Source organism: Dermacentor variabilis, chromosome 1 (assembly GCF_050947875.1).
Source record: "Dermacentor variabilis isolate Ectoservices chromosome 1, ASM5094787v1, whole genome shotgun sequence".
Classification (NCBI taxonomy): Eukaryota; Metazoa; Arthropoda; class Arachnida; order Ixodida; family Ixodidae; genus Dermacentor; species Dermacentor variabilis.
This window is the reverse complement of record NC_134568.1, coordinates 245,698,532-245,720,135: the sequence shown is the minus strand read 5'-3', so window position 1 is coordinate 245,720,135 and position 21,604 is coordinate 245,698,532. Positions and strand designations below refer to the sequence as shown.

General features: G+C 45.1%; 1 protein-coding gene across 1 annotated transcript in view; it reads left to right on the top strand.

Moving 5' to 3' along the window:
* The window catches only part of LOC142560517 (basement membrane-specific heparan sulfate proteoglycan core protein-like), a 371,032-nt gene that overhangs the window by 39,553 nt on the left and 309,875 nt on the right, over nucleotides 1-21,604 (top strand). The window contains exon 2 of the mRNA XM_075672684.1: nucleotides 4,094-4,480. Within this exon, the coding sequence (XP_075528799.1) occupies nucleotides 4,094-4,480 (387 nt within the window). The remainder of the gene's footprint in view (nucleotides 1-4,093; nucleotides 4,481-21,604) is intronic.

The following is a 21,604-nucleotide window of genomic DNA, read 5'->3' as shown; positions in this document are numbered from 1 at the left end:
GGAGAGGTACGGGCTGTTCGGTGACATAAATGGTGTATGCTGGAATATTGAGTCGAGTCAATATTGCCCTACCAGTTTTTGTGAAGCTGAGGCGTTCACTCTGTCGCATCGGAGTGGCCTGCCTGAGTTCATCGAAACTATTATGTACTTGCAAAGCTAGCGTGCGCTCTGTTGAGGTACGTTTAGGAAGGCCCAGAGCCCCCTTGAAAGTGGTTCGAACTATCGTATTGGCCTGCGTTTCCTCTTACCTGTTCAGGATTTGGTAAGGTAAGCCATAATTGATTCGACTGATTACTAAGGCCTGTACGACCCTCAGGGTATCGTCTTCTCGCATGCCCACCTTTCGATACGTCACTCGACGTATCATTTGGGCTATGTTGGGGGTTGTGGATTTGAGGGTTTTGAGCGTCTGTGCTGCTCTCCCGTCGCTCTGAAGCCACAAACCCAGGACTCGCATCGTGGGTGCCTCTCGGACCGTGTGGCCCCCAACCACAATTTTGATCGACCCTCTGAATTTATAGCCTTTCGAGTATATCCGGATGACCTCGGATTTTTCGGGCGCACACTTCAGCCCGCTTCCTCGTGAAAATTTCTCCACCACTAATACTGCTCTGTGGAGCGTATATTCTTTATCCCCTAGGGAACCCCTGCTCGCCCGCAGCGTGATGTCGTCCTCGTAGAGCGTGTAACCTAGGTCGGGTATCCGATACAGACCACATGCGAGGCGGCCCATCACCATGTTGTAGAGCAGAGACGATATTATCGCTCCTTGAGGTGTTCCTTTGCCAGACATTTTATTTGTCTCCGATGTTATTTGGCCAATACTAATGCGTGCTTCACGGTTGGAAAGAAACGTCCTTACGTAATTGTAGGTGTGCTCGCCCCAACTCACGAGTTTGAGTTCTTCGAGTGTTACGGCGTGGGGGACGTTGTCGAAGGCTCCTTTGAGGTCTAGTGTTAGGACTATCGTCTCTCGTCGCCGTACGGTATATTTATTAGAATTTGGTCTCTAAGTAAGAGGAACCTGTCTTGACCCGGTAAGCCCGTGCGAAATCCTACCATGGAGTCCGGGAACCTATGTACACGGGTGTTTTCGCATTTCGCCCGCATCGAAATGCGGCCACCGTGCTCGGGATTCGATCCCGCGACCTCGTTCTTAGCGGCCCTACACCACAGCCACTAAGTAACCACGGCGGGTTTCTTTAATTCTATTGTTGTGCGGCCTCCTTTAATAAATTTTTTTCAACACAATCGCAAGCGCAGAAATCCTTAATTCTCTTTGACCCGAAGAAGTCGAGTGCGCAACACTTAATATTTATTATTATTATTATTATTATTATTATTATTATTATTATTATTATTATTATTATTATTATTATTATTATTATTATTATTATTATTATTGGTAGTAGCAGTGTTATTCTTTGCGTTGAAAACACATATACAATTGAGAGAGAGAAAAAGCAAGGAGGTGACTGGCAACTGCCACACAATAATATTATAGAGTACACAAATGAAAGAAGACCAACAAGACAGAGTGAAAAGCGCGGCGCAACAGTGCTTTTGTGCGCATAGTAAGCAACTCCATTTTTTTTTTCTAATTCGCACACCATGGCGACTTCTCTCTATGAAAATTGTATTTTGTGTGACAGTCAAGAGATTTGTTTTTTTCTCTTCTAACATGCAAGTTTTTTAACTCAAATATATTTAAATATAATTTGCGCACAAGCCTGTCTGGTCGCTCAAATTTCTTGCCTCAGAAGACTCCCATCATTAAAAAAAGAATAACTAAACCTTCGATTTTGACCACAAGTTTCTGTGCTGGTGCTGTTTGTATAAATTAATGTCCCAAAATTTACATAAGTGGTGGTTTTCTCATGTGCCTATCAATGTGATATCAACAATTTTTGAAAATTGCTTGTCGCAGATAGCGCAATTCTTATCCTTGAACAGAATTGCTCGAAGACCCCAATTCTAACGCGTGTACTTGTTTATCTCTGGGGGCCGCGTTTCCACCGTCTAACCAATGTTATCGCTCAGCGCAGGACATGCCTGCGTATGCATCGGAATTTTGTTGAATGTTATCGATGTTTCTATCCGCTGTCTGTAGTCACCGAACCTTGTGAAATCTGAGTGCATGTATGCGCGACGCGAATGGTGTAGTACTTTGTGGAAGGAACGCCGGCACTATCGGTTTCTCTGGAACCGATTTCTCTGGAACCGATTTCTCTGGATTTCTCTGTATAACAGCCGACGCGCTTGACCCCCAGATCAGATTTTCGCCGATCGCCGACTGTTTTCACCGCTGTCGTTGTGCTTTGAGTGTAGCGTGTTTTTCTGGGCACGGGTTCGCCCAATAAAGAATTGGTTTTAACATTTAAAACTTTGCTACAGAGTTCCTTACCTTCACTGCCACGTGACAATTCACTGAAATGCATATTTGAATAATGAAGAAAATTTTACTTATTAGGTTGTAACTGATTACTTTACAGCACATATTTCCCTTTACTTATTGCAGCCGGTGAGTTAGAAAAGCATATCCCCTTGGAACAAATTCTATAGGATGACAGGCTGTTCAATATTGTGCTGTCAAATTTGTCGTAAAAATGCGGTGTTCTTCCACTTCATTTTTATCAAAACGTTGTTTAAAGCACTGGCGTAAACAAATAGCTGGAACGCAAATCTGTTTTGTCACACACATTAAAAATTACTATCTCGAAGTGTCATTCTGACAATATTTTTTTAAAGTGGACATGCCTGGTGAACTCACCGGCTGCAATTGGTAAATTGCCATATGTACGGTATACCGTCAAGTAGTTTGTTAAAAACTTAGTCAGTAAAATTTTGTCAATTAGTTCATCATACATTTTGACGTCTAGTGCAAGGTAATGTCTGCAGTTTCGGATAAATCAGTTCAAGGGCTAGAATTGCGCTATGTAGTTCTGAATTGTCTAGAAATCACCCGGTATACATGGTGTTCCAACTATCATGCACCCAAGACGGGAAAAATATGCAAATGCCACGTAGATGGATTGAACCAAGGTAATGTTGTTTACCGTTGCTTGTAGATACTCGAATTATTTTTACGTTCCTTCTAATTACATAATTCGTCTTAAATAATTAATCAACTTCTCAAATATTATAATTATACGACTGGTGTCAATTAAGAAAATTGCAGAGGAACATGAAAAACTCCCGCTATCGCTTTCTATTGCGCAATACGTGCTACATAAAAGTGTTTTCCTGAGCGTGAAAGAACCCCGCGAATACGCGCGAAATTGCCGCGCGACTGGCCGCTCGAGGCACTTTGCGTGCATTCGCGGGCTTTTTTCACATTCGGAAAGCACTTTTATGTAGCACGTATTGGACAACAGAAAGCTGTGCCGGGATTTTTTTTATCATTTTTTTCATTTACACTATTCATCTATATATAATACTTGAGAGGTTGATTAATTAATTAAGACTTATTATGTAATTAGGGGGATGCAAAAAGTAATCTGAGTATCTCCAAGCAACGGCAAGCAAGAATACTTTGTGTCGGTCCAGCTACGTGGCGTTTGCATAGTTTAAAGTTTGGCTCCAGCTACGTGGGACACCCGGTATACTATATGTACGGATATGTCAGTCCACTGTATCATCATTTGTTCAGCGTGTTTGTAGATTTCTGCATCTACCTACGCATGCCTCAACATACCGTTCTTCCTTTCCTTTACGCAGCCTCGCATTTTCTTTCTTCTTCTCTCCTTCGTTTCATCTGTTGGTCACTCTGTCACGATGGATGATGTAGCCGTCGTCTTATCAGCTCCCAAACTCCAGAAGTCTTCCCTCTATTATGCGTTCTCTAAATAAACAAAATGGCTGAGACGTTAAGGCATAATAGTTTTAACATTCTTCAATAGAAGCCGGAATTACTAATTCTAGCTTAGACATTACTTTTAAGTACGTAATACGCTTCGAATTTCTTTCCCTCACACGCAGTCTCTCGCACAATCGCGTATTGAGCACTGACTTGTTTTTTTTTTTTTCCCCGGCGTTTTATTCTTGCCGCACAACGTCGATTGTACGAACACGATGACTACCCTCCCATCTGCAGATGACGATCCAGTGCCGGAACAGGACGAAACTGAGGCGCCGTCGCACGTGGGTCAGGAAGGCGGCCAAGTGGAGCTGCCGTGCACCGCCCTACACTCTCGGCACGCCGCCACGCCGGCCTCGCCCGTGCGCGTCGAGTGGCACCGGCGCGGCGACGCGGACCCGGAGCCCGTGTACGCTGTCCACTTCCCGGGCCGCGCCAACCTAATGCAGGGCCGCCACCAGCCGCGAAAAGACTGGTCGCCGCGCGCCTACTTTGCGGTGCTCGGGTCACCAGCCGCACTCAAGGTCAAGGCTCTGGGCCTCGCCGATGCGGGCGTCTACACCTGCCAGGTGACGCGGTCTGACGGCAGCGTTCAGGCGTCCATCGTTCGCCTCTCCGTACTAGGTGAGCGTTTGGCCTTCTCCATGGACTTTCCGGCGTGGGACCCCCAGCTATAGCCTGAGTGTATAACGTCGTGCAGCAGGAAGGGCTTAGAGGGCAAGGAAGCAGCACGAATGCTCTAATGCGCCTATAGGTCCTCACACTTGATTGCATATTTCAAACAGTTCTCTGAAGCCACAGCGAGAAGCTTAGAAAAGCTAGAATTCCTTATTTTAAGAATCATTGCTTCTCACTGGTCACAGTTACTAACTTTAGCATGTGTTGCATTTTGTCGCGTCTTAAATATAATGGCCATCTACAACACTTTAAAACAGTTGCACCCTTTAGGGCGTATATTTGCCACACAACGATAATCGTCATCTGTCTTGCTTGCGTTTCCTTTCGTGAAAACGCTGCGATCCGTACTTTCCTGTCGAGAATGCTCTGTCATGCTGATAGCGCGCATGCCGTTCGTCACTTGGCAGTACCGGGCTCGCAGGTTTAAAGAAAAGAAATGCGGGCAAGACAGATGACGGTTATTGTTGTGTGGCGAATGTACACCCCAAAGGGTGCAACTGTTTTGGAGCGAAGAGCAAAGCTTCTAACCATTCTGTTCGATTTTCGGACAATCATGTCTAAGCGCCGCTCATAACATTTTACCCTCTAAGCACACCCCAACTCCGTTTCTTTGCTGAGTGCTTTTGAAAGACTCCCTTTTCTTTGCCCGTTGCTAGAAGTCGACCTTACTTTGTGCTGCATTTACTTGGGCGTGTCTTGCGTCTTGAAACATGTATGTTCAAGTTATTGGACCTGCATGGTTCAGATACGCGCGCCAATCATGAAATCACGGGTCCTCATATCCTTTACACTGTGCTTTATGATTCCTTGTATATACAGCTACAATAAGTCAACAACAAAAAATGCGGCAAACCCGTGCACTTGATAAGGAAACGCAAACCCGGATAGGTAGCACCATTCTTGTATTCTTCTCGGGAAGTGAAAGAATATACAATTAATAAATACACGCGCAGTGCGCAAATATTTATGTCCTTGCAAACGTGGTAACGAATGAGTAATTGAATTTGCGTGTTAGAAACAACATTCTCTTCAGGCACGCGTCTGTACACTTCCAACACCAGCCCACGATGTGCTTCTGATGCCAACCACGTCCGCAGCGTAGTCGGTAACAAAGTAACATACAGCACCATCTTTTCTTTGGAAGAGATGAGCTTGCAACTCCGCAAGGATGTTGCGTTGTGCACTGAAAGTTAAACATCGAGAACTCGCCAATAGACGAGACCGAAACGGAGGGAATAACGTATATGCTCTTTCTTCCGAAGGCTCGCCGCATTGGGGCAGTAAGGTTGCACATCCCACGTTAGGCTCGTGTAAATCGAGTTAAAAAGAAGTAGGACAACAAGCGCGTGGGAAATAAAAGCTGCAAGGCGGGCATGGCTCTCTTGGCCAGAGAAAATATTGCTGCAGAAATGACAGCCGCCCGAGCATTACGAGAAGAAGCAGCGGCCAAACTGGGCGCTATAGCGAGAGTGTGGTTGAAAAATGCGTAGGGTTTCAATTTCAAAGGCTCTATCAGCTGCTTTCCGCAGGCGCGCATGGGAAGTCCCGGTGAAACTCAGGTGCGAGAGGAGAGCGGGCCTCTTGTGCGTGTATTCCCACCAGCGAAAACAATAAATGTGTTGTCTGCTCCTTTTCTGATGTCCGCGTTCCTTGCTATGACTTTGCATCGAAAAAGTGTGCAAGGAATTCAAAGCAGGGACAAAGAGACGCGGAAGGAACAACCGCGTTGCTCGCGGCTTGCTCTGCCTTTGCTTTCTAGGACAAGTATTGCCGGCTAAGCCTTTTCTGTTGCAAGAAAGAAACTGTTCAAATGCAAGGGGCGTTCAAACACTTGCGGGAAGAGTACATTCGAAGGAAAAAAAAAGAATAAGCGGCGGAAGTATAAAGGTTTTGGCAGTTTGAGCGTGAGAATGGCCATCTTATCCGCGCTTCTCGTGTCGAGGAAAAATGTCTCTTGTCGGCCTTCGAGAAAAACCTCGCTTAGCAAGAGAGCGCTTATTCGCTTCGCTCTTTTTGTCTTCTTCCCTCATTCTTCCAGAACGTACGCTAGCCGCGACCGGAGCGGCGCTGCAAAAGATAAAAAGGCGCCATCTATCAAAAATGCGTGCCCTGTCTTTGCTGTGCTTCCGGCTCGGTTGGAAGCCCTTAAGAATAAAAAGCGGGCCATCCGTTTAGAGTGTCGCTTTCTTTATTAATTGTCTGTCACATTGGGCCCGCGTTCGGTTAGACGATAATGCTGTTCCTCGTCTTTTGTATTAGAAAGGCGGGTTATTATTAAGAACAATCAGTTCTCGGGGAAAGACTCTTCCGTTCCGTCTGGGACGCGTTATTGAAGAACAGTTTTGAACAAGACGCCAGAAATTATTCCGTCAGTGCGCCGTTTTGAAACTACATAAACAATGGCATCTCACTGCTTGTTTATCTTGTTCTGTCAAACCACTCGACGTTGCCCTGACGTTGCTCATGAATAATGCGATTATGTTCTGGCAAGAGAACGACGCTCAGCAAGAGAAATGAGCACGCCGCCACACGTTCGTGCCTAGCACGAACATAATACAAAATTAATTGCGAGTCGCGCACCAACTACTGCAGAATTAGTAAAAGAGGCTAAGAGAGGGTGTCTCTGAGGAGCAGCGACACGTAGCTGTTTCAGCAAAAGACAGTCCGCGCAATTATAATTGAGGAAACGTTGATGGCGGTAAAAACATGAAATTAAAGAAAAAGTGGGTGCATCTAGGGATTAAAGGGAAAAAAAATGAAATCCATCACCCCGAAACTGTGAATTGCACGTAGCTTGTACGTCGAGCGTTTATGATGACAATAACACGAAAGCACAATGAAAAGAGAAATAATAAACAAACAAAAATTAGCAAGCCACCCTTCTGGAATACCAAATGTGGTGCCTTGATAACCGTAGAGAGGATGCAAAAATAAAACGTAGGTGGTAACGTCACATTGAAGTTTCCGTTCTCTCTGACGTCGCAGACTCTGCCAGCATCTCCTCAGAGAGTTATTTATTTACGTATTTAGTGACGATAAGAAAATGGTTGAATTGCATTTTAAAAGAAGCAATAACTTGCGCTCTCTTACGGCATCGGAGCTAAAGTTTTGGTGGGAGATGTGTAAAGACAAGTTTCATCTCAGTTTTCTCTTTTGGATAATGGGAAATATTCGGCCAAAAACATGCAAGGACTGTTTAGACAAAACACTGCTTCTGTCTACTTATCATTTATCTTTAGCGGCTCTTTTAACGCGATCGCACGCAACTCTATATTTAGTACAGATTTAGTTATATAATTTGCTGCAGAATATTCAAACGGCAGTATAATGTGAATAAGTTTATCTGAAGTGTGCCTGCTTACTACAATTGCTACGCCTTTATTAAACCTACGGACTAACGGTATTAATTTCGGACGCCCATCACTCACTTAAAACCAGTGCGTTTCTCAACATCGCAAGCAACAGAAAAATCCCTGCGAGAGCTCTGTCACTTCGCTGTTGCAATTGTTTGAGAGGTTATCATGGCTAATACACCTCTGTCAGTAAATGCATAGAAACAACTCTTTAATTATACAGGCGAAACTACAAAGGTTGCAGAAATCAAGGCTCTCTCAGCTTTCTTGTTCTTCTCTCTCGCTTCGTATGTTTCTGAGTCACTACGCTCGTGCCAGGTCGTTTCGCGCATGTTTGGCATTCTTTCTAGTGTTTTCCACGCTTCTATCCTCTCTATACATTTCTCAGCTTAAGATATTCGCGGCCTGCATTGGTTTAGGCGCCGAGTGTTTCTCTCTGTGAGTTGTTCTGAGGGCTATTTGTTTTACACAAAAAGGTCTTATGTTACCCAGTATATCTGTATGTAGCCACAGCGTCATTTCTATAAGCATCTGGCTGCACCTATCCATTTATACACAGCCCAATATACCTGTTGTAGAAAAATAGGCACGCGTATATTTATGCGAGAGAAGAGTCAATATGGCGTATTTCCACACACACACACACACACACACACACACACACACACACACACACACACACATATATATATATATATATATATATATATATATATATATATATACGCAGGAAAGAGACGACGAACTTTTTGGGAGACTTCTTTTACTTAACGTTTTCGGCTGGTGGACCAGCCTTCGTCAGAGTACAGTGTACTCTGACGAAGTACAGTGTACTCTGTCTCTGTACTCTGACGAAGGCTGGTCCACCAGCCGAAAACGTTAAGTAAAAGAAGTCTCCCAAAAAGTTCGTCGTCTCTTTCCTGCGTATTTTACGTCGGGTCCTGCGTGCTGAACTTTGAAGAAAACCCCTATATATATATATATATATATATATATATATATATATATATACATACATTTTTTTTATTTATTTTTTTCAAGTGAGTCTTCAATCCTGTCACGAATAAACTTGAAAGTGCATGAAAATGCAGGCATGGAGTTCTGAGCAAATATTTGGGCGCTCGGTGAATACTGACCGTCGCGCTGTCCCTTTGTAATATACCAACTTGTCTGTCGTCGTTCCATTGAGCTACGCAAACAACTTTTATAACACAGTGCCCGGATTTACAACGGCGTCAAGGCATGTGTAAGTGTCGCAACTGTTCATAATCGGGATAACTAAAGTCGTTTCTGAGCTCGCTGGGGTTTAAAGCTCTCGAACCTTGATCAAAAACTTGAACCTAATGTAAACCGATGGTCTAACGTCTGCAAGTATCTCTATGTTAGACAAGATTGAGCTTTGATTTTTATCTCGATACTTATTTTTCAACTATGTGCGCTCATTACAAATAGTATTTATGACTGGACGTTGAATCCAGGATGGTCGAACGGGCAGTTTCGCGCGGTAACCGGCATTACTACTGGTACTCCATAGCGAAAGCAATGCGTAATGTCGTAATGTCGGTAAAGGTAATGTCGTGCGTAGAGTGCCCGTACTCAAAGATATAAAACGTGCCATCTACTAAAATTTATTCCCTCTCAATGCGTGTGGACGAATTAGGTTATGCTGCGCTTGGCTTTTCAAAATAAATATAGGGTGCGCAACAGTTATAGGGCACGCAAGGTATCCGCACGCACACACACACACACACACACACACACACACACACACACACACACACACACACACACACACACACACACACACACACACACACACACACACACACACACACACACACACACACACACACACACACACACACACACACACACACACACACACACACACACACACACGCACGCACGCACGCAAAGCGACAGCTGAAGGCTCAAAAAGTAGGCATGTACCGTACGGACGAAATATACAAATGTACGGAAGTAAATATAGCAAAACATTTTTTGTGTGTGTGTAACTTCAAAATGGTTTCTTTATTTCTTCGTATCTTGTTTTTTTTCACAAATTATTGGTCATAGAGGCATCTTTGTGAGTTTTCGGAACATGCACCATTCACCTTCAATGAGGTTTTCCAGCGCAAGAAACGACACGGACGATGAAGGAGCACACGCGGATAGCGCTGACTCTCGATTGAGTGCTTATTGCGAAACGTGTGAACGCCAAGTAAATGCATATGTGCAACAAGAAAACAGGAAAGTGAACAAGGCGGTTCGATGGAATCAAGATCAATTAAATGAAATTATGGGGCTTTACGTGCCAAAGTCATGATCGGAATATGAGGCACGCCGTAGTGGAGGACTACGGAATACTTAGGACCACCTAGGGTTCTTTAACGTGCACATAAATTTAAGCCCACGGGCGTTTTCGAATTTCGCCCCCATCGAATTGCGGCTGCCATGGCCGGGATTCGATACCGCGACCTCGTGCTTAGCAGCCTAACACATCAAGATCAAATATCCCGCCAGTTCTTTTATATGACCCATTCGCCACGCTCGTGTAGCTTGATCACATTAATCGCATAGGTTTTCTCAAATGCGCGGTGGGGATGACAGGGATATCGGGTTAGACGACACGCTAATTTTGTGCCACTGGTAACTGTTGGCATGAAGAATCCAGCAGTAAATAACTTTCTACGATGTGCGCTAATCAAAAGCTAGATGTAATGAAAATTAAGCTCAAGATGTGCATTAAAGCATGTGTCATTTTTTACTACCGCGGAGTAAGAGCCTGCCCCTGAGCATTGCTCTGTGTGTTCATAAAGTCAACAAACGCTTTCTTTGTTTTTTCTGCAACGTTTCCTAATTTTCCGGTTTGTGTCGTTCATCTAGAACACGCTCTTGAGTGTTCCAATATTCCTGTTTTCTGCAAACTGCCGTCGGCAACACTTGAGGTGATTATGGCTCAGCAGAAAAATGATTAGGAAATTGCAGAACTCGCTACATTATCATGGAGGCCGTTGAGGTGAAGGGAAATTGAAAATACAAAATCGACATATGGCACGTCATAGACAGCGTTATAAAAATTGTGTAGGACTAAGTATGCCCAAGAAAACCATTAAGGGGCTATAAAATAACAACCCTTCTTCAGCCTTATTCCATAGCATCTTTCACAAAATGCGTGTGCCCCGCAGTAACACGGTCGTGGAGAGGAAAAGGAGAGGGAAATACAGGGAGGTTAGCCAGTGTACTTTTTTAGAACACGTACGAGTATACACCGGTAAATTGAGTATGCTAAATCTCAGTTCGCTTATTTCACGTGAACTGCATGCATGGAGTCGCGTATATTGCGTTGCTTATGCCAACTTTGGTGCGTGTTGGCGCGCAGGGAGGGGGAGGAGAGGTACCATCTGTCTTCTGTGTTTTTATCTTTAGTTATTCAGTCGAGCGTCTCAAACCATCAAAGAACTTTTTTTTTTAAAGAGCAGTGTGTTTCTCAACTCGCGTAGGCACTTGTTACACTTGTGACGCATGACCGTGGCACGGTACAAGGTTCAAAAAAAGAAAATAGGAGACGCAACCCTGTGCTCGTACACTGCCGGCTATCTGGCAAACTGTCCGCCGAACGTATGCGACAACACGCCATGTGCTTGTTGCCCCATACTCAGAAGCGGCGCTGGGATGCGTTTGCTAAAAACTGCGGGTTCGGCGTCCGCTCTTCGCACTCAGCTCGTCGGCAGGCCTGGATGCTTCTAGAGGTCACTCGCCCTAATTACTGAGCGCTGGCGCCAAGCGATGGCCATGGGGAACGCCTTTACCTTTTGTAATTCAGCAATGGAGAGCGGGGCCTTCGTGACACGCCCAGGTCCCGTCTTTGTTTTTGAACGACCGTCGCACGCAGGGAGCGCGTCGTCGCCGCTTTCACCACCCTCCACCTCGCTCCATTTTCCTTGCAAAATGGTGGCCTGTCACTTTGGATCCACTGATGTCTGTAGTGCGGCCGCTGCTTGGCTGCGACACACAAGGGCCAGCTCGAACTGCAGGCGCATACAGCACCACAGCCCTCCGGTGATTCAGATTTTCCCTTATATATTTTCATTTAGTTCAGCCTTTCACATTTTCTTCCACGTATTCTCTTTTTCGGAGCAGACAAGCGCGGTTTTCGGGCCGTTTTCCTGGCGCTGGACGACGTGTAGCGAAATCGGGCGGAAAGTCTGTCGGCAAGACATCGCTTCTCCTGGGTTTCTTCACGATTGGCTGAGCGTTTGGGTTTTGACCCATGGTTTCAGGGCCAGTTGACTCCTGCGACGGTCGAGCGGGCAAGTGAAAGATTGCTTTTCTGTCAGCCACTCTCGTCTCCGCTTACTCTTTGTTTCTTTTTTCGTTCTTCCCTGAGCGGTTTATACCTGAAGGGATTGACGAGGCGCCAATGGCGCGTTATCGCTTAGCTTCTGGTACGCGTAAGCGGGTGTCCCTCGAACTAGTACGTTGCGGTTGCGATTTCACCTTCGTCCTATTTAATCTCCGTCGACCAATTTCTCGGCAAATTGGGACTCTCGGCACTATTATGACACGTCCATCACTTGTCGTCGTACGTGAGTTTTGCTTTTTAAATAAATAAATAATGCAATAAAAATTCTTTGTATTTTTCTTGTAGTCTGTGCGCGTTAATTTGACAAGGGGGTATGGTATCGCTACACTCACATCTTCAAGGCTTATGCAATGTTCGATAACATGTCATCCAATCCTATAGCTGCACGAAGCTAGGACTTCACATGTCATCAAACCGCATGCCGTAGTTAAGGGCATATAGCAGGTTAACATTGTTAAGAGTAGTAAATATGAGCAGTCATATTTATAATGCGAGAGCATTACTTGGCTAATTGTGTGACCCCGCCGTCATTAGAAAGCCGTGGTGGAAGAACGGCACGCCAAATTACGCTATCTTCCTCTAACCGGTGAAAAATAAAGCGACCACAGTGAGCATTCGAGTCTGTGCCCCACCGGGATTGCTACCCTCGCGGAATCGAGCTCGCTAACCACTGCGCCACCGTTGCAACAGGCGACAGCGATGAATATCTTCGACGCTGTGCACGTGGTTGGGCTCTGCCTGTCGCGCGATTCACTAGATGGCGCATGATAGGAGTGCCGGCACTGTCGGCGCAATATAGATGCAATCACCACTTCGAGAGGCGCTGGAACCCATTTGGCGTTTGAGATCATGCCACGAAGTGCACGAAGTAAGGTACACATCGACATACTACTCCAATCACAAGGCCATGCTGCTGTCGATCAACGTAGACTCGCTGACGCCACCACTGAATCCCATGGACGACGACGACGAATAAGATGCAGCGCGCTTGAGTTACCCGTCGGACGATGACTATGACATCCTCCCAGAGTGTGAAGTGGAGTTCTCCTACGAACCCAGCGATGAAATGTAGTGCCAACAGCTTGTTGCCGCTCGGAAAAGTAATACCATCACTCGGCCAAGTAGTTTAATCGTGTTGAAAAGTGGTGTCATCGAGAAAGAACGCCCTACGCAATATGCGTGAAACACTACTTTTATGAGAATTCAACAACTAAAACTCACCTGAGAGATCGCAATATGGCCGGTTTGTCGTCTTGGTTGTTGCGACCTCATAAGCAGCAACATTACACTCGGAAACATAATGCCGCAACACTAACCTCAGCGACACACTCAGCGACGAGTAATGCTTTCGCATTTACACATCATAAGAATTGCTTAGAAATAAAAAAGCCAAAAAAAGAAATACTTTTTTTTTTTGGCTTTTAGCTTGATAAAAATACACTAGTGCTCTTAAAGCAGTTTGGGCCGACCTCGGCTGTTACCGGGGTCCAAACATGGTGCAGAACATCATAGCCACAAAGAGCCAACGGCAGGGAGAAAAACGAGCAGGATAGTTACATTTTAGCAAATAATTACTCTTTATAAATGATAGAGATCATCAACATTTTTATTACCAATTAACAGCGTAAAAGCAATTCAAAATAAATATAAAGCAAGGAATCAAGGAAATGAAACGTCGACCAGCATTTTCTTAAGCCTCAATATTTGTTGAAAGGTTGTTTCAAATGTATGACCTAGTGCGTGGGTGCTTTAATACCTGAATGGAAGGTGCACACAGCATCGCCTAAATGAACGGTAGATCACTGAATAATAAAAATTGAGAAGTGCAACCTCTTATATTCCGCATTCATGACGTATTAGAAAAAAAAAACTTCAAGCAATCTGAACTTTTTTGACGTGTGAAAAGAAAGTGGCGATAACAGGTTTCGTTGAAACTGGAGGATACGAGAAAAAAAGAAAGCTGGAAATAATCCAAGCATCATTTTACCGGATAAGAAACTAGTCGCATTACAAAAGTTCAAAAACCAAACCGGATATGATTGGAACTGCGAAGTTGAGTGTCTTCATTATACTGGCACTCGGATCATTACTTATAGAAGACAGTTTTTTTTCTTTTTTTTTATCACAAGTGAATTCTGACATCTTTTAAACGCAAGTGACTCCTTTATTGCAGTGAGTTCCTTGTTCTGCTTCCTCTAGGCGGTAATATTCAGCGCTAAAGGCTGGCCATGCACTTTGCCCTATATTTGTTAAGCATAAAGTTTGCTTTCTGAGTTAGCTATTACCCCTGCCACCAGCTTACTCCGCGGAGCGATACATTTCCCCGGAGGGGAGCACATCAGAGGCCGTACGACAGAAGCAAAGAGAAACGGGCACAGTAATATGAGGCTAATCATAATTAATGGTTTACCAAAATTAAATCGAAAATCTTCCAGGGCAAAGCGTAAGAAGCACACCCACGTTTGAAGCGGCAGCCCACACTGAGATTCTCCTTCATTTTATCTCTTCAGCTATATTCTGTATAATTCCTTCTTTTTGCTCTCGTTAGCTTGCAGCAATTTTCGCTAAGTGTGCGCCCTACTCTTTATCCTTTTTGGAACATTAGGGCGCATTCTTTACGACGAAAAGCGCCCCGGAAGCAAAATAAATGGGACCGCTTCTAGCGCGCGACGAACCTGGCGCTGACGTGAGCGGCGGCAGCGGCCTGGGAAGCGGTGCATAAGAAAACCCGCTCAGAGCCGCCTGCCAGGCTGCAAGCACCCGCCGGCTGCAATGCAACTCCGAACGAAAGGAGAGACGAAGTGACGGGAGTCTGATGAAGTACAGCTGAGAAAAAAAAATAACAAAAAGAAACAGAAAAGGAAAAAACGCACACACACACACACACAAAAAAGACACAGGAGGAACGTGAGGAGAGGAAAAGGACCCGGAGAAGAAGCCCTAGAAGATCGCGGCAGCTCAAAAGCCGCGAACAATCGGCGCCCGCACTGCGAACACAATGGAACGGAAAATCTATCGCGACTTGCGGGTAAGACTAATAGAGCGGTGGCCTGGGCGCCTCGCGGAGAAAGACGCCGCCGTTGCGACTTCAAAACGAGGCTTGCGTTTGACTATTGAAAGGAGTGCGAGGCTGCGATGGGCATGGAAAGGAAGCGAGTAGCGCGCCTCCCGTTGGGGGCATTTCGCCCACTTTTAAGCTATTAAGAGCGCCCACAATCGCTGCGCTCTGTCTTTGTAGGCACCCGCTATCCATCACTTGCAGCATGGCTGCCGAAAGCGCTTGAGTTGGCCGCAGTTGGAGGAAGAGAGGCAGCCACCAGAACTGGAAGGGCTGCGCTATATACTCGGAAGAAGAGCGCAGGACGCGCGCCAATTTTCCTTTTTTCCCAGCCGTTAGAGAAGTTCGTCCAAAGGCGTCTCCTCTCCTCTCTTTCTTTTCGCGGTTCTTCTGACTGGCGACGTTTCTGTAGTTCCTAAGACCTCCCAGCAGAACAGTGTTCTAAAGAAGAAAAAAAGCGTCGATCAAAGAAATATCTGTCTGACACGAAGAAAGGCTCAAAATTTTGAATCAGGCTCAGAAATCATTACATATAGCTTTCTTTCGGGATCTGCTTCTTGCCTTAAAGAGAGCACCGATTTCACGTACTCCACTCGCGTCAAGAAAGCAGAGCTAGAAGCTGTGCCGGAAAGTTTTGGATGCGCGGAATAAAAATAACCTGGGCCGAGACAGACGAGCAAAAACAATTCTCCGAGCACTCACTAGTAATTCCGCTAACAGATGAATACTGCCTAATATGAATGGTGGCACCAATTTCATTTCACCTATGACATGAAAAAAAAAAAGAATACACGGAGAAGCGAATCTGCCGGCATAAAACGGTGACGTTTAATACGATGCAAGCATGAAAGAACAGTCATTTTTATTTACTTTTCTTTTTATCTGTGTAACGCCACGTTTATCACGGCAAATTTCTTCACCCGTCCCCTTCGTGACTGGGCTGTGTTAACGTGGCGCAAAATTGTGTCTCAATTTTCACTGGGGCATTAATTTCCTAGAAATGACAAGTCTGCTGCGGCGCGCGTTTTCCTCAGGCACGATACGGTAGAGTGGCCATGCAGGATGAGCGTCAAGCGGCTTCACGGACGAGTGGGGCCACCAGTGAAAGCGCGCGCGCGCGCACGCTCCCTCCCCCGCTCGCGCGCGCCCATCTGCGCTGACCGGGCGTTGTGTTCCTCCGAGGCGAGCCGCTGATGTATGATCGCGGTGTCGTCCGCGTTTCATGAGCGCGCTGCGCAGCTATTCTGCAAGTCAGCAGTTGCGCGCAGTGCATATGACTCGGGGGCCGAGCGGGACAAGTTTGTATCTGTGAACGCGCTTATATTTACTTTCCTTCCTTTTTTTTTTTTTTTATGGCGGAGCGGTCGACGTACTAGAGCCCTGGCAGCGGAGCGGGCACTCGAGCAGTTCACAATGGGCCATTTGCTGGCCGCACTCGCTTCACTTTGGTAGAAATATCCGCTGCAAATGCGGGCCCCTTCGTCGAAAGCCGAGAGTTCTGCCGTCCGCGGTGGCATACGGACGCGACACGAGGGGCGAACCACAGCAAGCAACCGAAAGCAGCCGCTGCGTCCAAACTTGGAAGAAACCCGAAATCGACCGCGTGCCGCATTAGGAAGGTGGGACCAGTGCGATCGCTGTACGCGGGGCGAAACGCTAATACGACTATGATAGCACGTTTGCAGCTCGGGCCTTGTTATCTCACGTGATGTAAAACAGAGCACTGTCAAGAGTCTGCACCTGCTTCCTATCGCGCGCCGGAAGGCGCAATCACTCGTAGTTCCTGCGTCGAGTATAGTTCCTCAAGTTGTAGGCGTTCGTGCAGGCACCTTCCGCGACCGCTCGTGCTATCCCTGCACGCAACTGCTCCACTGTGCGAGAGCAGTCGTCCGCCGGGGGCCCGCATGGCTGCACAATCTCGAGCGTCGCTCCTCCCGCGGCCCGCGCAGCCCGCGTGCCGTCCCTGGCCAGCTAGCCAGGCAGCCGTGCCGGAGACAACGGTATTCAACACGGTCGCCTTATTTGCGCTCGTCCCGTGAAGCGGCGACATCTGACAGGATTTGTTTCATTGGGACAAAGAAGCGAAAGAGGGAGAAAGAAGGGGATTGACTGCTAGGCGCCTCTTGGTGCAACCCTCGTGAGCGGACTCGCGTTCCGGTTGGGACCCAATGTCCGGATGTGTTTACTTCCTATAGTAAGCGGGCCTTATATTTATTTTTGCCCAGCACTGTCGTTTTCTTTGGGCATTGGGTTCATTGATGAAAACTAGCTCTATTTGAACTTTCTCGCTGAATGTGAACTGGCATACGTGCTTTTACTTATACGGAGGGAAAAAGTTCCACGTGGAGAACAAAAAAACTTGGATGGCGAGAATGAGGTCATTCATTATACGGATCCCCAACCATCCACTCAAATAAAAAAGAAACAGAGAGTCGTAGTGCGCGTGGGAGGACATGAGCAGGCATTCCAGCATTACGTTTGTTCTAGCATCATGAAACGACAAAACATCGTTTCATGCACTGAAGAACTTAAGCAACTGGAACGCCAATGCATTTCTCCGCAAAGCTCGGGAATTTACATCTCGAAACTGGTGTCGTCCTGGGAATTCGTTCCAAGTGGATCCGCCTTGCGAAGTCCACTGCTAGAATTTTCAAATTACAATGTGGGTCATAAGATAATTAGATAAAAAGTTAATTAGTGAATTCTTGTTAATTAATCCATTTTGCATTTCATTTTTTTGTGCAAGTATAGTGTCCCCGCTTCGAGTAGACTGGCTCATAAACTATAGTTGAGCTATCTGCCACAAGCAACATTTAAAAATTTTGAAAGTGTTCGCTGATACACCCTGTACAGTGTGTAAAGATGTTTAACAGATATAAATAAATAAGTTAGTTTCGCCCGTAAATCGAAGCTGTAACGTGACAGAATCCTTAACAAGTACTAGCTATTGCACTGAATAACCACACAATGTTACCATAACGTTCTTCTAGTATTTGTAATTATTAGTACTTGTAGTTATACATTCTTTTTATTCTGTGCGTGAATTATTCTAACACTGTGTAATTCCTCATCTGTTTATATGCTCATCCAAGTCTACATCACGGCCGTTTGTGCGAGTTTGTGACTGTTTACGAACACATTATGGTGCAACTTGCATTTGACTTTTATATTGTTATGTTCATGTGCATATAGGACTGTGCTGTGGATTTCCGACCGTATGAAGTGATTTCTTTTCATTTTCCTACATATTTATTTATATAGTTGTTTCCGCTATGAGAAAAGGAGTAGCCGTCACCATTATAAGGTGACTACGTCTCTTTCTTTTGTTTTCATTTCGATAAAAAAAAGACAGCTGGTGTAATATAATGCGCAGTAAGCCTTAGACCACCGACCTTAGACTTTTTCGTGCAGTTTCTTGAGCAAAGATTAATTTTTCATGTGCTAGCGAGTAACCTCCTTTCGAGAAGTTAATTAAGTGAGTCGTATTGTTTTGTGGAAGTTGCGCATGCCGGTAGTGAAGTGGCAAGGCTCTGATTTACTTCCACCTGTTACCTATCCAGGCTTAGCCACTAGTCTCTACAATATTACCATTTAGTTTCTGACTGCTGGATTCGTTCGGCTTTTCTGAAATGTGTGTTTGGGCTACCCCATTAAGAGACCTCACGCTATCCTTGAAAACCAGACGACGTCAGCGCAATCCAGTAAGCATGAAAAGAAGCAGAGCGCAAGATGAAAAAGACTAATGAAGGCGAAGAAAACGCGCTCAATCATTGTCAATGCATGTTGAAGAAGAAAAGTTAATTGGCAATCGCCTCCGCAACCCGTAAGGTGACATGCTAGTGCACAGTACACCGATGTTGACCGGGCGTTAACCAATCATAGCAGCTGCTGGTGTGATCACGCTGTCCAGGATCAGCATTATCCACTGCTGTAGCATCGGCTGAGTCGCTGAGAGGTAGGGTCTTAGACATCCAATCTGCTGGTCGTAAGCTCTAATGAGAATTTTTATGTATTTATTTATTTAGTTATTTATTTTTATTTATCTATTGGTACTTTTCTCTCAGGGCATTTTGATATTCCCGCGACTACACCTGCAGACATCAAGGAAAGAAGGAAAACAAGAAGTGAAAAGCAGGGAAGTTAACCAGATTAGGCGTCTGGTTGGCTACTCTGGTACTTTGCGTGTATGCGCGGGCTTCTTTAACGCTCGGAAAAACACTTTTATGTAGCACGTATTGACCAACAGAAAGCTGTATCGGTAGTATTTCATGTCGCTCTACAATTTTCTCATTGACACTCTTCATGTAACTATAATATTTGAGAAGGTGATTAATTAATTAAGAGTACTTATTTAATTAGGCGGAGTGAAAAAAAATAGTTTGAGTATCTTTAAGCGACGGAAACCAACATTACATTGCTTCTGCCCACCTACGTTGCATTCGTATGTTTTTAAACTCTGGCTAAAGTTAGCATGGGACACACCGTTTAGACAATCCAGTTTTTCATGTTTCCACCCATACCCCACGAGGTCTGCACAACACTGGCATAAACTTACGCCATGGGCCACACTTGCTGCACACGGGAAAAGCACAGGTCCTTCCAAAAGACATAACACAACACTACTATAAAGTGAAACACAGAACAATAGTTTATGCGGCGTCAGAGCCATAAAAAGGAAAGTTTCAGTTCATTTGGCGCAGTTTTCAGAAATATATCATCCAATGCCGTGCTTGCATGTACATCGAGGTACTTGCTTCTTTTAAAGACGGATGCATTCATTCTGGGCGACTTAATAATCTATCTTTCTTTGTTCTGTGTTTGTCACGCTAAATAAATTTCGCTACCGATAGCACTATGATTTAATAATAATAATAATAATAATAATAATAATAATAATAATAATAATAATAATAATAATAATAATAATAATAATAATAATAATAATAATAATAATAATAATAATAATGCAACGAAAGCTGCCACTTCTATCTATGGTATTGCGCTGCTAAGCACGACGTCGCGGGATCAAATCCCGGTCGCAGTGGCCGCATTTCGATGGGGGCGAAGTGCAAAAAGGGGCCCCTGTCTCATGCAGTGGTGGCACGTTAAAGATCACCTGGTGATCAAAATTAATCCGGACTCCCCCGCTACGGCGTACCTCATAATCAAATCGTGATTGTGGCATGTAAAACACGAGAATGCATTCATTCATTTGTCTATCTTATTTTAGCAAATGTTACGAAGAGAATTCTACATCCATGAAGCATTGATTCGATAAGTGCTCAGGAAAGATTATTCTTCAATTGCTTATTTCTGAGTGAAATTAGGAAGAAAGCCCAATAGCAAACTCTCTTGAATTGAGAAGCCTGCCGTTGATTTCAATCAGTGAGTCCGCATTCACTAGTCCGGGCCACACTCAGCAAATGCAGTAAGTAGGTATAGCTTTCCATAGCATTCACGTATAGCATTCACAACAAGCAAAAAAATAATATTATAAAGGTGGCGGGAGGCGCGAAGAGTGCCTGATAGCCGAAGGACTCTCGTCACGTCTTCTGCCTCTTCGATTTAGTTTAGAACTAATCTCCTCAGAGCTAAATGAATTTCGCTTACGTTCGATTCGCCGGGAAGCGGTTAAACTTAGACTAGCTGCTTCAGCCCACCTTCGTGTACTAGAGTGCCACACAGGCTTTGCGCCATCATTCATGATCTACCTTGCTTCTCAAGTTGCCCAGGAGGGACATAGCCTACACAAAATAAGGCGAACACATTAGAAAGTGACGTGCAAACAGGTAACGAAGATGGCACGGCTATAATGGGTCCTGAAGCTATAACAGCAGCGCTAGTGCCGCCTGCTGGTGCGGCAACTAAAGTTCACGAAAGAAGAGCTGTTAAATCAACTTCTTAGCGCGCGGGAATTCTCAACTGCGTCATTATTCCCTGCTAAAAAAAGTAAAATATTATTATTAAATTATTCGGATTGACGTCTCGAAACAGCAGAGTAGGTTATGAGGGGCACCGCAGTGGAGCGCTGCGCATTAATGACAATAAAGGATGATTTAATGTGCAACCAAAAGGGTACATGAGCGTAGTTGCATCCCTCTCACGTGGGAACGCGGCCGCGGCGGCCGGTAATCGAACCCCGCGACGTCGTGCTCAACATTGTAACACCGTAGCTACTGAGCACTGCGGTGGCTCGAAGATAGGTTATATAGCTAATAAGTTAACAGAATTGGTTAGTTGAATGCCTGGAGCCAGACGTTGAATCCTTGCTGTTTTGCGAGTGAACATCACAA